The sequence below is a fragment of the Erpetoichthys calabaricus genome, chromosome 5 (genome assembly GCF_900747795.2).
Source record: "Erpetoichthys calabaricus chromosome 5, fErpCal1.3, whole genome shotgun sequence".
NCBI lineage: Eukaryota > Metazoa > Chordata > Cladistia > Polypteriformes > Polypteridae > Erpetoichthys > Erpetoichthys calabaricus.
Window position 1 is genome coordinate 70,380,000 of NC_041398.2, and position 17,544 is coordinate 70,397,543.

Consider the following 17,544-nt stretch of genomic DNA (forward strand, 5'->3'; position numbering starts at 1 on the left):
AGAAAATCCACCAAACTGGCTGTGTACTTGGACAATAGAATATGGCATAATGGTCATGGAAAAGTATGTTTAAAAGATAACTTCAGTAATTTTCAAGTCTGCGATCACAATAGTGATATATTTTATTTGCAACATAAAATTGTTCTAAAGTTAATTATGTTTATAAATTTTTTAAAAATTTCTTGTCTGTTCTTACAGCATACAGTGGTGCTAATGGGTACATGATGGGTCCATAGGTGAATGAAAGACCATTTTTCAAGCTAAAGATGTTATTGAGTATTGATCTGCATCTTGAGATTACATACAAGAAGGAAAAAAAGCACAAAGCAAAACATTGTTGTGACATTCACCCATATTTAAAAGGAGACTGTGCACTTTACTCAGATGCTTGTCTTCCAGCCTCTTCCAGAGCCAGGGGTGTGGATTCACCTTGGAAGGTCATCACCAAGCGCTTTTATTGACACTGACTTTTGATGCCCAGATGTGAATAGCTGGCTCTGTTCTGTAGATGGCTCTTCAATAATAAGTTTTAAAAAAGTAACCTGATCACTTACATTCTTTCAGTATACAGAATTTTATTTGATTATTTCAGTAGCTGCTTCCAGCACATGGCGAAACACACTCCACTCACTCGTGGTCAGAGACAACCCATATGTGTTTCTTTCTCCAGTCTTCTCACCATCAGCTACATATTTTTCTGCCAAATATGCAGACTGCCTTTGTAATCTGTCATGCATGGTACGGCTAATAGAGCTTCCAAAAAAGGTGACCATTTACAGGATCAGCAAGTGCTGTGTCTGCATGCACACTCGGTGCTCACAAGCTCACTTATGCTGGTTTCTCCATGTAGCACAGAGCTGTCATCCCTACCTCACAGTGCCAGGTCCGCAGGAGTTTTACATGTTTTCCCTTTGTATTTACAAATTAATTGATATCAGCATATTAGTGAGTTTACTTAATCAAACATGTTGTATCATATCCACAGAAAGAGCAACTCATATTTCATTGAAAAAGTCAGTAATTGGTTTGTATTGTTTTACTCTAGTCTGTCTCATACTCTGCCTTTTTCATTGTTTTTATCATGCATGTACAAAACACACCACAGAAATTGCGATGTGCAGATATGTCTAGACTGTTTTCAAAAATCTAAGCGATTTATTAAGAATACAGTGCAGTGCAATTAGTTCACTTCTGATTTACTGTTATTTGTACAAAGTACAGTGAAACTCTTATTGCGGTTTTTAGTACGCTGTCACTTGGTGTGAATCTTGCCCTGTAGGCCATGTAAAATAACAACATAGACTGTAATGGGTAAAAGTAAGTTCCATTTAGGAAAAAATAATCATACAATTTGACCACACATTTTTCTTTTATTTACAAGCCATGGTAGAACAAAAATGTTGAAAAAATAGAATTTCAGAAGCAAAAGTAGGATTATAAGTAGAATATAGTTTGCCACTGAGAGGTTGTTGGGGTTAACTCCACATATAACATTGACTATGGGCAGACAAGTGAACAGGAAGTGTATTCCTACTTTATGAAAAAAAAAATCCAAGAATCTGTAGTAAAATAATTATTTCTATATTCCTTTTGTTATCATAAGAATGCCTTATAAATGCTTCAAGCATATTTTCTTAAATCTGAAGTTTTGCTGCTTTAAAGTGGACATAGCTGGTAAATTTTAAGGCTTTTTTATTTGCCTGTGGATCCATGTTCCCATTAGTCCTATTGTAAGCTACAAGAACAGACAAGGAATTGTTTTAATTTATAAAGTTGTGTTCTAAAGATGTAGTGTTTTTTGTGGCAAATTAATATATACCATGATTGTGAAAAAATAACTTTGACTTGAAAAGTATCAAACTTAACCAAACTGGTTTTTTTTTCTTTTTAAAGAGTTTTTTTTTCCAGACCATATTATTTGTAAAACAAGAGATGTAGTTGAACATTTTGAAATTTACTTTTAAAGCTGCATGTTTTCTTTCTTTCTTTCCTTCTTTCTTTGTGTTGTCTTTTTAAAACAGGTTTGATAATGAAGTTAGGAAATGTTGGTTTCTTAGTTTCTTATGGTTCTTTATCTATCTAATAACCTGAAAATTGCTCTGGGGTGCTGTAAAGTACAAGTGTTTTCCAACCTAGTTAAACATTGTAGAAAATAAATGCGAGACGCTTGTCTTAGCTCATGATGCTGACAGTAGATTTATAAAAAGAGGATGTCTCTTTACTACCCACAACTTTTCTTTTGTTTGTCTTTGTGCGTTTCCCACTTTAAATTTTGATCATTTGATATTTACATGCATTACTGTCAGTACGTGTACAAATCTTAATATAATTAATTTATTCTTATGCCTGTTTATTTTTTTGCTTTCCACACATTAACATAATAACAAAATGAAAACCTGCAGTTTATAATGACATTTTAAAAATATAATCTTGCGTTCACCTTTTTCACCATGAGTAATTTATAGTGTTATCACATTATCATTTAGCAACTTTTAGCTTGATGCTTTATTTTGTGTTCTTTTACAGTGCATAACCGGTAAAAATATTATAAGGGTAGAGATGGCATGGTATCGCTGGGCATCAGTTTGTACAGATAAATCACTTATTTTTTTATCTATGCATGTTCTAAATAATCGATATAGTAAGTAAAATAGTAGCATATGCAACATAGCCACAGAGGATAACTAGAATGTTGGGACTTGCTGTTTGTAAAAATGTTGAAATTGTATTCAAGCAGCCCACAAAAGGATTTTTAATGGTGTCATTTTTATCCTTGTAGCACCCCTCAAAGGTATACCAAAAGCTCCTTTTAGAAGCCCAACAGCACCAAGTGTGTTTAGCCCATCTGCGAACAGGACACCCCTACCACCTCCACGGACACCCTTGCGTAAAGAGAGAGGAGTTAAGGTATGCAAGTCCAGAAACTTGTACCGCTCAGTATTGAATCTTCAAGAATGTGAGACTTTTCAAGCTTGCCTAATCAAATATTTTTTTACATTTATTACAATATATGGCAGTTGATATAACCCATGTAGCTTGTGTACTCTATCACTGTGGAATATTTTTTTTTGGTCTCCTTAAGTCAGAAATCAAAATTAGCAAGCTTCCATGTTCCTAAATCTGGTAATATGATATAATGCTATAGAATAGTTTAGATCTAAGAGTCGCTATTTCAGTACCCTAGTTTGTGTGTTCCTGAGGAGAGTGGTAATTAGAGCATTTTCCAGTTTTTGAAAATGGGAACTACCACCTTGGTCTACCAGATTAAATAACCCTTTACCTGATTTCCTCAGAACAGTAAAGACAATACCATACACTGTCAGCATTTCTGCATTGGTCTGTTCATTCCTGCAGTTTTACCTTTAACATCAAAGAGACCTAAGCTACAAAAATGGATTCAACCTACTAAGACAAGCTGGTACCACCCCTTCTTAAGAGACTATGTCCATTTAGTTCAGTAATTCCTCAGAATACTACTTCTACCTTCCAGAAATGTCAATGTGTCCTTGTCTTGGTAGAAAACAGATTAAGCACCATTATAGCCGCCCTTTACAGTTTGAAACTGATGTAAACTCCATTTTGGCCTTGCCAGAGTTCCTGTGGCACTTTTTTAATTCAACCTGCATCATAACTGCCCCCTTCTTGAGCAGCATTATTTCTTAGTCTTTTCCAAAAAACCCCAGCTAATATTATCTTAATTGCCTCCTCTCATAGTTCATGACCTCCAGAAGGTCCTATAGTTAGTACCATGACAAAAGCAGACCAACCTTTGGCCACAACAGTTACCTTAACTACAGGTATAAAGAATACCATCTAGAAAATCCTTGTCTATGAAATGTACACACATAGGAAGCTATTACAGTGTTAAGGGCTGATAACAGTATCATTAAAACACAAGTGTCTTCTCGCCATTCCCAGGGCTCCTTTGCTGTCATATTGATCTCCACGGTATGCACAGCTCTGCTGAATACATTATTATCTCGGAAGAGAAATAAAACACTTAAACACATACAAAATACAGTCCAAAGCTTACTTATTTCACAGTTGTTGTTGATCCTAAATTGTTTTATTACACAAATCATATTTTTTCAATTAACTTACAAATAACAGACTTGTTCATCAATTTGCCTTAAATTCAGGGTTCACATACAATAGTTTAATAACACCTCCTAATTAATACACAAATTACGTTTAGTTCAATTTTGTTTGAACAGTATTGTAGCACAATTATTAGCACTACAGGCAATTGGACTTAAACCCTGGCCCAGACATTGTTTTGTGACTTTGTCTCTATAAGGGTGTTTTCTGCTTTTGATTCTGTATTTCATAAAGGTATATAATAAGTTCTTTGATGATATCATATTGACCAGATATGAGTGAGGATACCGTTTGATGAATTGCAGTGCTGCATGCCCAGGATGGGCTCTGCCCCATGCCACCGTGTATTAAGCTGAGAAACCTAGAAAATGGATGAAAGGGTGAATCACTTTTCAACAAAATCAAGTGTGGGAAAGTACACTGATTTCAATGTCATATTTTCATATTTACTCTAGATTAGCCAAATAAGTTTTTGTAAAGTTGTAGACAAATCTGGGGAAAACCTACAGTATGGTGCTGTAAGCCTGGAGATGGAAGAAAAATACTTGGAGCTTTTTAATAGGCATAAATTTGTATAGTTTGTTAAAAATGAAAAGTATTCAGGATAAACTTAAACAATAATGTTACTTTTCTCTTAGTTGTTAGATATTTCTGAACTGGATATGGTTGGAGCTGGTAGAGAGGCAAAGAGGAGAAGAAAAACAGTTGGTAAGATTATTTAAGCAATAAGGTAAAACATTATATAGGTAATTTTTATTTTTTTTGATGCTTATTCTTAAATCCTTCAAAATAGAATCTGAAGTTAATGAAAAGCCAGCTAAAGAAGAAACTGTGGTAGAAAATTCAACACCCGATTATGCTGCTGGTCTTGTCTCTACTCAGGTAATTGTGGCAAAATTTTTGTTTTCCCTTTCATAGTTAACTTTTTTTTTTTTTTAGATTTTCAGTTTAATATGTTAAATAATACAAAATAGTAAATATTAATTAAAATGATAATTTGTAATAATGTCAGTTAAATGAAATGCTTTAAAGAGTTGGAACTTCATACTTGTAAGTAATTGAAAATAAGTCTTAATAATAATATTGTAAACCAAGGCTTAGCTTATACTTGTGCTGGGTTACTGTACCAGAATTGCTAACATTTGATTGTTTCTGTTCTGTCTGTTATTTTGTTCCTTGTGTTTTCTCCTCCCAAATCACCATAGACAGGCTGGCTAGGCTAATAGGTGATAAGTGTGATTGTAGGTTTTTATATAAGTTTGTTCTCCAATGGAGTGGATTTCCTGTTTCATTCCTTGTGCCTTGTGTTGCCAGGATTGGCTCTGGCCCGTAGCAACCCCGAATTAGATCAAGTCAGTTTGATGCTGTTATGACTATGTCCCTGTATGAAACAGCAGTTGTAGACAGTAGTAATTTAGAATTTTTTTCTTTTTCAACAGTGTTGCATTTTAAAGTGTATAAAATAGCTTTTTTTGCTTCTGGTATAGACAAGCTGTAATATGTGTTTAAAAGAATAAAATTAATTGATGACACAAACAGGCCTTTGCCAAGAAAATAGTCGTGTAAGTTAAACTGGCGCTTTTTTAATTAAACTTGTTCACTTTTTTTGTTATTTAAAGAAACTGGGTGCTCTAAACAGTGAGAGTGCATTACCTTCGACAAGTTATTTGCCAGCTACACCTAGCATGGTACCGTCATCGTCTTACATTCCAAGCTCTGAAGCACAGCAGGGTAAGCAGGCAATATTTCAATTTGTTTTTATTTGTTAAATACTTTTATCTAGTGTGGTAGTAGTAGTTGTTATAGTAGTATTTTTTTATTTTGGATGTAATTAACACATTCATTAATTAAATACATTTGTAATTCCCAAGTACTAATGTGTCATTTAGCATTATATAACTATAGCAAATACTGGACCAGACCTAAGGTGAATAAAACTGGACAAAATGCAAAGTTCACAGTTTGTTTGATTAAACAAAAATGGCCATTGCTTTAAATCATGAATGTATCAACAATATGAAGTGCACTGAATGAACTGTTTTAACAGTGTGAAAGATTTACAAGTATTGTGGGAGAGCATGTGTACTCTTAATAGAAAAGAGAATTATCTTAATATAATTTTTTATGGCCAGTTCAGTTTGTAGCCCTGTAGTGTGGTCATAAATGTAATGGATGTACATGATTACACAGTGATGTCCCTCACCAATTCACATGTTTATTGGAGGACTCTTACGGTTTATTTTTATTTTTTTTATGTTAAAAAAAAAAAAAAAAAAAAAAAAACCAAATAGATGATTTATCGTATCTTACTGCAATAAATTAAGTATGTGAAGCAGTCATGAAAGTAATTAAGGATTTTGTACTTGATTTTTGTTGTTAGACAGAGATCGGGTCAGAGCAAATATGCTCTGACCCGTTCAATGGATTCATTTTATAATTTATTTTAAATTAAAAGGCAGTTAGAAGTATTAAATATTTGTTATATAATGTAAGAAACTATAACAGCATTTCACAAATCTGAGATATGATTATGCTACATCTATTAATTTAAATTTCTGAAATAACTTGTAAAAAATTTGATATATTCTGTGACTACCAGAACCTTTGTATTTTACTCTGCTTTTTATGTCTACAGGTAGCACAACAGGAACAGTTCGGGAATCTCTGCAAACCAACCGACAATCAGAAGAAATAGCCCCTCCCAGCACCACCCTTCAGGGCCAATTCAAACAGAGGACACAGATGTACAACAGCAGCACAAGCCCATCAGCACCTACCTCTCCACCAACACCCAGCAGTACTCCAAATGCCAGCATACCCACGGTAACAGCATCACAGCCCTCTCAGCAACCCATCACACAACAGCCACAACAGCAACAAACACAACAACAGCAACAGCAGCAGCAGCAGCAGCAACCACAGCCTAAAAAGAGCCTTTCTCTCACTGTAAGTATTGGTGAATGGCAGCTTGTGTTTTATCAGCAAAAGTTATTAGTCTTAATGTGCTCAATTAATGGAACATTTAGTTTGTATCTTCAATTAATAATATGCTGTTTCTTTCCTCATTTCCTAGTATGTCTCTTGTTTTAATAGTTATAATTTACATATAGGTTATGAAAATGGTAGTAAAATAATGTGCCTGATCTGTGAATGGAAAGACATGCAAAAAAAAACTGCATCTGTGCTTCTGCTGAAAAGTAAACATTAAAAAGCCAACTAAATCCTAACCAAGGGTTTGACTAATGGTAGTAGAATGTGGTTTAGTAAAGGTTGCCAGTTATGATTAGGAGTTACACTTAGGTCCATAGGATTGTCATGCTTACTTGTGGAAATTGTATTACTGCTTGCCATGTCTTGCCTCATAGAACACTAACTCTCCCACGTAAATAGCCATATCCACTTTCACGGCACTAGTCTTAAATCACAATAAACTTCAATGAGTCAAAATTGTGCTTATTTTTCTAACAATAACTCAAACAGTAATGGTCGCAAGGTAGAAATGAATAGCCTTTTGATTTAGTGTGTTTTGTAACTTCCATAATGCCCAACGTAGATTGGAGTACTGTATATGACAGCTTAAAGCTTAATACTGTGAAATATTTTTCAGACATGAAGAAAAGCTCAAAAAAAATTTTTTAAAAACTTTTTCAGAAAATTGCTTTCCAAGTGTCAAAATTAAGAAGAAAAAACATATACAGTACTGTCTCAGTTAATAAATCCTTGGATAACAAGGCTCATTTATAACGAATCCAGCAGAAAATGCCCTATGATGCACAAATTCAAGCAACAGTCTGTTAGAAGGTTGTGGTAGTCATTGTGCAACTTCTGCACACAGGGTAATTATCTGTGGTTGATATTATGTATTCTCTAAGACACAGTTATTGTGCTTGAATGCTTAATTAACTCAAATGTGTTAAAGCTGCATTCATTTTTTTTTTTTTTTTTTTTCAAAGTAATAAGTATAAATTGCCCAGTATGTCACAAAATATAAAGCATTATCTTCAAAAACTAAAATGTAGATTATAAAGAGAGTAGAAGTTTGAGAACAGAAACAACACATAGTAGAATCTTTGGGAATAGCACCTAGCCTTGAAAAGAGCCAGTGCAGAGCCATAGGGGGGACACGGATAAAGTGCACTTACTTACAAATATGTCAGAGATACTTCTCCTCTGCTATAGTTCATTAATGTTGGTATGTGGCCACACACAATTAATGGTTGTGGTTTGGATCATCTCACAGAGTTCAGAAAGTAAAGTAGAGGTGTTGCCTTTGATCCAAAATGAGGTGGAAAAAAATGAGGCAGTGCCATGAAATGTCTAAGTAGTGAATAATGCAGATGAGTGCGTGTGGAACCTCATGGATGGAGCAGCTGGTAAAGAAGTGTGTTATAACAAACTAAGATCATCTGCTTCATTAGCTGATGTATTATTCTACATATATACATTTAGTATATATAGTAGTAGGAGGCTCTGCCCACTGCTCACTTTGCTCGCCAAACTAGGGGGCGGGCGCTGAGCCCCCATCTATCCCGCAGCTGAGCCGCTCCGATAGAGAAAGCGATTGTATTTAAAGATATGGTACAAGCCCCCCTGTTGTCCTTGGTGCCCAACCCCAGTTGCGGCCTAGTAGGCCACCCCACAACTTTCTTGATATTTTAGTTTATAATATAAAAATGAAATAAGAATCTGAAAATCTAACAACATCACATTAAAGTTCAATAAATTCTGAAAAGAATGATATCAAACATATACTATATATGTAGGTTTTAAAATAAGCCTGATTTAAAGCGTGACAAAAAAGACACATAAAATCGTTGCACTTTTAGGCTTATGATTTTATATATATTTAGAGCAGATTTAGGAGTGTATTATTGGTGCTGTAAAAAATGTGTATGTCTGTATATACATTTTTTTTTTATTTTATTGAAATCACACAACATTCCATACAAATCAATTTTACAAGAATAGGATTGAAAACAAATCAACCCCCACCCCTGGGAAAGAGAGCACGGGCAGCAGAATAAAACTTAAACCTAGTAAAAATAAGTAAATAGATAAATTAATAAGTGAGTACAGATAAATGGAGAAGAAAAAGAAAAAAAAAGAGAGAATAGGGAGAGAATCTGCTTCCTCAGTGCTTTAAAAGCTTATTCTAAAATGTTATATGTGTGATGTCTGTGTATATAAATAAAAGAGAGGGAGTGAACAAATGCAAGATCAAATCAATGTTATCTTTATGCTGGATTCTCTACTCAAAAGAAGGGAGTACCATATTTTACACTTCTGGATTCCCAAAGCATATTGGAGGAACTGAATTAATATAACATCATTTTCTGCATTTTAAAATTAAAATAGAAGAGGTAACTTAATTTTGAACTGCTTCCCATGTTTAAGAAAAGCCAAGCTGACACCAGTTCCTCAGCTCCGAGAACCAAATGTGTTTATAAGGTTTATGTGGGTTTTTTTTTTTTTTTTAAATAAATCTCAAGGAAGTCGAGAGTAACTTTGAAAAAGCATGTGTTGTAGTAAGTCCATAAAATAAAAAAAGGCAATTCCTCACATTAATAGTTTTTGCCCTCCACCGAAATAGCCATAAATGTCCAGCACTCAAGGTTCAAGTTTTTAGGTATACAAGCCTCAAAACCAGTCCTGGACAGCATACTTATACCTTTAAGGGTAAGCTTCAAAACTAACACACATTACCTTGCACAGTAAAACTTTCTATCTTCCAGTTAACCTAACAATCTATATTTTATATATATATATATATATATATATATATATATATATATATATATATATATATAATAATTCACTAAGCCCATGGCAAGCAAGATGCATGCAAGACAGCCACGCCCGCCAGCAATTCACTAAACAGCCGACCATGGCGCGAGAGCGAAAGCATTTGCCAAGAATGTGTTCATTAATCAAGAACGAAAGTCGGAGGTTCGAAGAAGATCACATACCGTCATAGTTCCAACCATACACGATGCCGACTGGCGATCCGGCGGCGTTATTCCCATGACCCACCGGGCAGCCAACCGGGTAACCAAAGTCTTTGGGTTCTGGGGGGAGTATGGTTGCAAAGCTGAAACTGAAAGGAATTGATGGAAGGGCACCACCAGGTGTGGAGCCTGTGGCTTAATTTGACTCAACATGGGAAACCTCACCCAGTCCAAACGTGGCTCACAAGTGCATGTGAACTGTAGCGTATGGTTGCAAAGCTGAAACTTAAAGGAATTGACGGAAGGGCACCACCAGGTGTGGAGCCTGTGGCTTAATTTGACTCAACATGGGAAACCTCACCCGGCCCGAATGTGGCTCACAGGAGCATGCAACTGAGGCGCTGTGTGGAAAATGAACAGTCAACGTGACTCACAAGTGCATGTGGACTGTACACAGACGAAAGCAATTCAGGTGAGGAGTTGGGGGCGGACACATGAGCAGGCAGTGCGTACTGAACGATGACTAAGAGATGACTTAAGAAATCGGCAGACTAGAATGGCGGGGGAGGAATGGGCGTCAGACGATCGAACTTGCCTATCTAGAGGATGTAAATGTCCTAACATGGGTTCCATAGGTGAACCTGCGGAAGGATCGTTACCGGTTGTGCTGACCTGTCGTTGGACGGTTAGGACCCGGGGCCGCTTCCCCGCCCTCTCTCCAGAGTTCCATCTTTTCATTCACTTAGTTGTATCCTCAAACCCGCCCCATTTGGACAACTGTGTCTTTCAGGAAGTGTTCACCCATCAATACATAATTATGCGGCGTATGCTACGCTGCGGGTTGGCTAGTAAGTCTTAACTATGGGAATCCACATAAGAAACCCACCCAAACATCTAAATTCCACATTGAAAGCCTCCATGAAGAAATAATATTGTGGCTCAGTAACTGTAAAGCAGCAAAATTAAACTAATTTGTCAATCATCCACTTCATATATAAACACAATGTGTTTTTTCAGAGAAGTCGTTAATTCTTTGTCACATGTGTGGTTGGTCCTGTACTGTACAAAATAAATAATGGATAAGTAGAATGAAAGTCTTCATGTTGCAAGTTGGGTGCAAAATCAACAATCTGAAGAAGCATTAAAGTTTAAGAAATTGTGTTACTGTATATTGGGTATTTTTGTGCTGTTCCTAGCTATGCAATTTCCACAATAATTAGCCAACATGTTTAAATGTGACTGCTGGCAAAGCAATGCACAGTTACACAATATTCTTTGTTCAAAGCAATTTGAAAGAATATCTAAAGGATAATTTTGGAGAAAAATGCATATACTCAACCTTTTGTAATCTTAACATTATTTGTTCACAGAGAGAACAAATGTATGCTGCCCAGGAAATGTTCAAGACAGCAAACAAGGTTACAAGACCAGAGAAGGCCTTAATTCTTGGTTTTATGGCAGGGTCCAGAGGTAATTATCCCAAAGCAGCAAAAGATTTCACATTAGAGTACAGTACATATCTGAACTTTTTAAATAACTTGGCAATTTTACTTTTATCCAAATATAAATATGGATGCTTTTTTCACATTTGTCTTGTTTTATTTTTTTGCCATGATTGTTATTATTTTTGCAATATGTGACTTTTTGTTTGTTTGTTTTTTGCTTGGTAAAACACCTGCTGATGGTAATTTGAAGTTATTGATGAGCGTTCTACACTGTATGTCTTCACAAAGTGATAACCAAAATGCACCCATCCAAGTACTAGGAAAGCTGTTTTTGGTGACGCATCTTGAAAATGTGTTGATTTTTAAAAGAATGTTGTGATTTCAGGAGTCGTGAATGGATTTTTTAAGTTATTGTATTTAAAGTTTTTGAAAAAAAGTATGTGTTAGTAAAATTAATTTAATCTGTTCAAATTTGCCTTACATTTTCAGTAACTACCTCAATAACTCATCACTGACATTGTATTGATCTAAAATTAAGCCATTAAAATTCCATCTTAACATAATGTTGTTTTAGCACATCATGTACATATTTACATATAACTAGGTTCATGCAAATGCAAACTTAATTACCCATCCTTTTATTTTCCAAGCCCATGACTCTGAAACATTCATAGCAAATATGCTTACATAATGTTTGCACTGATGTAGCATTTGTATACATTTTGGTGTGGCTAAACATATAAACTTGCATTCCTCTATCATATCCCTAATGTGGATTCCTTTAACTCTGATGTAAAAGATGGAAATGCACATATAGAAATTTATGACCGATTATTAATTTTTGCTACAATACTTATGCCAATGAGAATGCCTTCAGCTGTGTTATGGCAATATAATAGTCATTAATTGATTTCTGCAAGTGTTTATTTAGGCAACCTTTACACAAGCATTGTTTGAGTGTAATTTTAAATACTCACTCACTTTAGTCATTTAAATATTTTTTGTATTTAATACTCACTTTTTATGTAAAACTGAGTCATGTGCAGTGAATACCAGGTAAATATAAAAGAGGCTGGAAAAAAAGATGTTATACACAGAGTAAAACAGTGCAAAAACACCTCATTATCTGTTATATGGTTAAATTTGCAAATATAATTTATAACAGCTTCACTTCAAGCCCACTCAATGTTGGCTATGCCAGTAATATAGATGTCAGTTCAGCTACATAAAAGTGGTTAAACAAGTAAGGCAACACATTTCTTCTAGTGGATAACTTTGACTTTATAATAAGTGCACTAGTGGTCATGGGGAGAATATTGAAAAATAAAACTTGTTTGTTATAGCAGGTGTTTGCCTTGATAGGTCCATCACAATACTTTCTGAACACCACTTCTCTATTCTACATAGTAAATGTATTCAGTGACATTTTCTTTTCAATAACTGAAATTAAATGATGCCTAATCAATTAATTTGAAAGCAAAACACCAAGCATTTAAACGCCAGTGGCAGATTAACTGATAAACACTGAGACTAATTGGGGTACTTCAACTTCTAAAAGCTGCAAATCAGGTATGTCAGTCAGAGATCTTTATAATATATGCTATATGACATTTTCTAAAAGTAGATTAATTTTTACATCTACATAAACAGGAAATGTTATCTGATTAATTATGGTTTAAGAAGACTAATGTGTAATGAAAGTAGTTTGTGACTTGCCAATCATTACATTAGCATTTCTTTAACCAGTGTATGTGTTGTTTTGTTGTCCAGGCATTTTGCATACTATAAGTGACCATATGTTTAATACTACTTATATTTATGGGGCTTGGTTAGAAATAGACCTTTAACAGGAACAGCTATAACTGCATTATTTATCCATCCATCCATCCATTTTCCAACCTGCTGAATCCGAACACAGGGTCACGGGGGGTCTGCTGGAGCCAATCCCAGCCAACACAGGGCACAAGGCAGGAACCAATCCCAGGCAGGGTGCCAACCCACCGCAGGACACACACAAACACACCAAGCACACACTAGGGCCAATTTAGAATCGCCAATCCACCTAACCAGCATGTCTTTGGACTGTGGGAGGAAACCGGAGCGCCCGGAGGAAACCCACGCAGACACGGGGAGAACATGCAAACTCCACGCAGGGAGGACCCGGGAAGCGAACCCAGGTCTCCTAACTGCGAGGCAGCAGCGCTACCCACTGCGCCACCGTGCCGCCTGCATTATTTATATAATACTTTAAATTGCACACTGCATATCATTTTCTTCCTTGCTATTCTAATATGTACATTACTTGAACATTTTAATTTTTGTACAACTGAACACTCTATTGCCTTCAAAAGAAAGCACCAGAAATGTATTGTTTGCTAGTTTGTTTTAGAAATGAATTAGGAGATAATTTTGAATAATCATATTAATTGTGTGTGTCTGTGATTCTGGACTTTAACGACAATACCTCTAAGGACTTAGACTGCCTGCCTAATGCTGCCGTTCTAAAGCTGCATCATATGAAAAACTGCTTGAATATCTGGAAAGAGTAGAGGGTATGAAATGTACACTTGTAATTTTTTTTTTGGGGATTGAATATAGAATATCAAGCAGCTTTTGTAACTTTTGTAAATAGCACATGTAGAGAAACCACATACTTTTTTTTTGGTTTTTACTTCACACAAGCAGAGAGAATGTGAGGTAATGCTGTTGTTGTTATTATCTTTATTATATTAAAAATTCAGCGTTGACTATTACCCTCCACACCACTCACCCAATCATTACTCCTTCTGTGCACATCCTCCCTCCGTACCACCCCATGACACTCAGTGCGAACTTGCCCTTCAACGCAGTCTGTTATAATGCAAAGCAGAAAAGCAAATGATCTATTCAAGTATGTTGAATTTTATAATACGATAGAAAAATTGTGGCAAGAACTGATAACGGAACATCGAAACACCGAGGCAGTGTGTCCTAAAAAGCCATGCAAATGGGACTGCTCAGAGTGCCATGGAGAGGGGTGGGCAGAGGAACCACATCTGCCACTCTTAAATAAAGCAGCCACTGTGATGCTGGGGGGTGGGAAATTGTTAAGGAAGTTTTACCAAAAAAAAAAAAGGCATGGAAGGAGTAAAAAAATGAGTTTGAGAGGTGTTTGAAATATGATTGTTCTTTGTCTTTTATTTTTTATTTTTTTCCCTTGTTTTGGACTGCTAAATACAATCACTTTCTCTAACGGAAGAGCACCCCAACGCCCTACAAGCAGCTCAGCTTGTGAGCAGGGGGCAGAGCCCACTAGTTGTTGTTGTCGTTATTATTAGATAACGACCCATCTCAGTATCATTTTAAATCCATTCATTCAGCCACACTTGTCGGCTTTGGTAACCACAAGCAGCTAAATGTTTCATGCCACTCACAGGTCAATGGTAGGTCATTTCCCTGTCCTGCACGTAGATGCAGTTAGAACGTACATATAGCTTTCAGCATCAATTAAAAAGATTACAATATGCAAGCTTTCAAGGCAACTTAGGCCCCTTCTTCTGGCAAGATGTAATCTTGTACATCTTGCCTGAAGAAGGGGCCTGAGTTGCCTCGAAAGCTTGCATATTGTAATCTTTTTAGTTAGCCAATAAAAGGTGTCATTTTGCTTGGCTTTTCTGTACATTCATAATGGCTAACACAGTACAACACCCTAGTACTACAGCATCAATTAAGTTTTTCTTGTACATTGGTATACAGTAGAATATAGCTTTTCTAACTTTTTTTCTTTTGGTCTAGGTCCAATTCCCTGTTCTAAAATTTTGGAACAAGTCCAAAAACAAATTCCAAAAATTCAAACGACAGCCTTATTTTCTGCAGCTACCTGACCTGATGCAGAGCTCTATTCTACATCAGAGTGTAACAGTGAGATATATACAGATGTTGTTGCTTGATTTAAGGTGAATTAAGCAAATTTTTGTTCCCCCAAGTTCTTACTTTTGTTTGTTTCTCTTTCCCTTTTTTAATATATAGAAAACCCATGTCCAGAGCAAGGTGATATCATCCAGATTAAGCTCAGCGAACATACAGAAGTCTTGCCAAAAGCTGATGGCACTGGCAGCACAACAATGCTTGTTGACACAGTGTTTGAGATGAACTATTCCACAGGTCAATGGACCAGACTCAAGAAATATAAGCCTATTACAAATGTGTCTTGAGCAAATGATGAACTCCATGAAACAAATTGGGCCAAACTATGAGTCAACAGAATGGGCCAGATGTAGCTACAGATTTATATATGTGACTCATGCAGAGCAAGTTTTTGTTCAATACAGTGGTTTCTACAGTTCTTGAGTAACACTCTAAATGTTAAGTAAACATGATTTTACTTGTAAGACAGAGACTTCGGGCAGTCACAGTAGCTGATAACTAAATACAGTACATCTCAGTGGCCTTCCATAAAGGTTGCTATGTAAGTGACTGGGATAGAAATGCTGATCCTAAATTGTGCAGTTTTCTGCCTGCAGAACCATCACTGGAATATGGAAAGTACACGAAAGACTGCCAGTAGGAAACCATAATCTTTTGATGCATCAGGTGGACCTAAAGTGCTCTAATATGGTGTTAATGTTAACATTAAAATGGATGTTCCTACTGTCTGACCTGTTCATGGTGATAAATATAAGAATTTTATCTTTTATGTTAAATTTTATGGGTATTTTTTTTTTTCATGTTGTCCTTTAGATGAGGGAAGAGGACAGAGCAATAACTCCTCCTCACTAATTTAAATTACAGCAAAATGACTGCAAACGAAAGGGACGGAAATGAGATGGCATTATTTTAACAGATTAAATCACGTTTCATTTGATCTATAGAAGAGCCATCATTTTCTTAATATGACATTGTGTTAGTAATCTTGTTAAGTTGAGAATGTAATTTGGAAACTAAGAACGTTGTATTTGGCTAAAATTAGTGGACATCTCCTCTGTGTCATCAACGTAACTTACTATAAATAGCTTTAATACTGTTTATATTTAAGAAGGATCAATTGTATTTGTCAGAAAACTTTACCAGGAACTTTTGTTTTATATGGTATTACAAAATTGAGAAATTATCTGCTGGTTTTCAAGGGTGTCATGAAGGCTTTCCATGCTGCACAATACTTAATTGTGATTCTTCTTTTCTACCACAGGTTTTATTGCAGTAGTGTTCATTTTTAATTCTTAATCTGAAAAATTTCAGGTTATACAAATTCCAAGCAGATTCCCCTATGTACAAGACTAATAAATCATTTTAAATAAAGTAGTTCCTGTATAAATACAGGGGTATGGATGCGACTTGATTAAAAAAAAAAGTTTAAAAATAGTAGATTGTGAAAGTATCCATGTATCATTTGTAAATATTTTTGGGTTAGCATAAAGATTTGAAATGTCAAAGCCTCAAAATGTGTCTTAGGACGCTTTTCAGTTAATGTTGACATAGCAGAGGCTTTTGTCCCAGATTGACTGCTTCTGTGAACTGAGTTTAAGTGTCATTGAATTATGGCATTTTATAATAATTCAGAGTTAACAAAGTAGCTGATACTACAGAGTGGACATGAGCCTAATTAAAATGCCCGGTACTCCTTATCTCTTACTTTATCTTTTGAAGTAATTATACTAAATTGTAAATACAAAAAGTCAATATGTACCATATGGAGATCAGTGTTCACTAATGGCCTGTTGGGTTATTCTGTCTTTTGTTCAAACATTGTACAGTTACTTTGATTATTTGATTATGTTGCATTTTGAAATGTAGGTTTTCTTTGGATGATTCTGAGCACCTTAATTATTTTTCACTCCCCATCTTTCTGTAGATAGCTTAAAAAAAAAAAAAAACCTTGAAATCTTTGACAGACTAATGCCTTCATGGGAAAAGTGGTATGTAAATTACAATGTTATTATATATCAGCTTTCATATTTTTGTACAATTGTAAAAGCAATCGTATATATAGCTCTTATGGTACATGTCAAGGTTGTAAAATATAAACCGTTTTCTAAAGAAATGCTATAATGTTCAGTTTTTGTGAGTGCACTGCCATT

General features: G+C 35.4%; 1 protein-coding gene across 1 annotated transcript in view; it reads left to right on the plus strand.

Annotated features, from left to right (window-relative positions):
- nelfa (negative elongation factor complex member A) overlaps positions 1-17,141 on the plus strand; it is a 44,070-nt gene extending 26,929 nt beyond the window's left edge. Inside the window, exons 5-11 of the mRNA XM_028801643.2 lie at positions 2,780-2,907; positions 4,737-4,806; positions 4,892-4,980; positions 5,718-5,829; positions 6,734-7,044; positions 11,414-11,513; positions 15,497-17,141. Of these exons, the coding sequence (XP_028657476.2) occupies positions 2,780-2,907; positions 4,737-4,806; positions 4,892-4,980; positions 5,718-5,829; positions 6,734-7,044; positions 11,414-11,513; positions 15,497-15,681 (995 nt within the window). The 3' untranslated portion in view covers positions 15,682-17,141. The remainder of the gene's footprint in view (positions 1-2,779; positions 2,908-4,736; positions 4,807-4,891; positions 4,981-5,717; positions 5,830-6,733; positions 7,045-11,413; positions 11,514-15,496) is intronic.
- Positions 17,142-17,544: the final 403 nt, after the last annotated feature.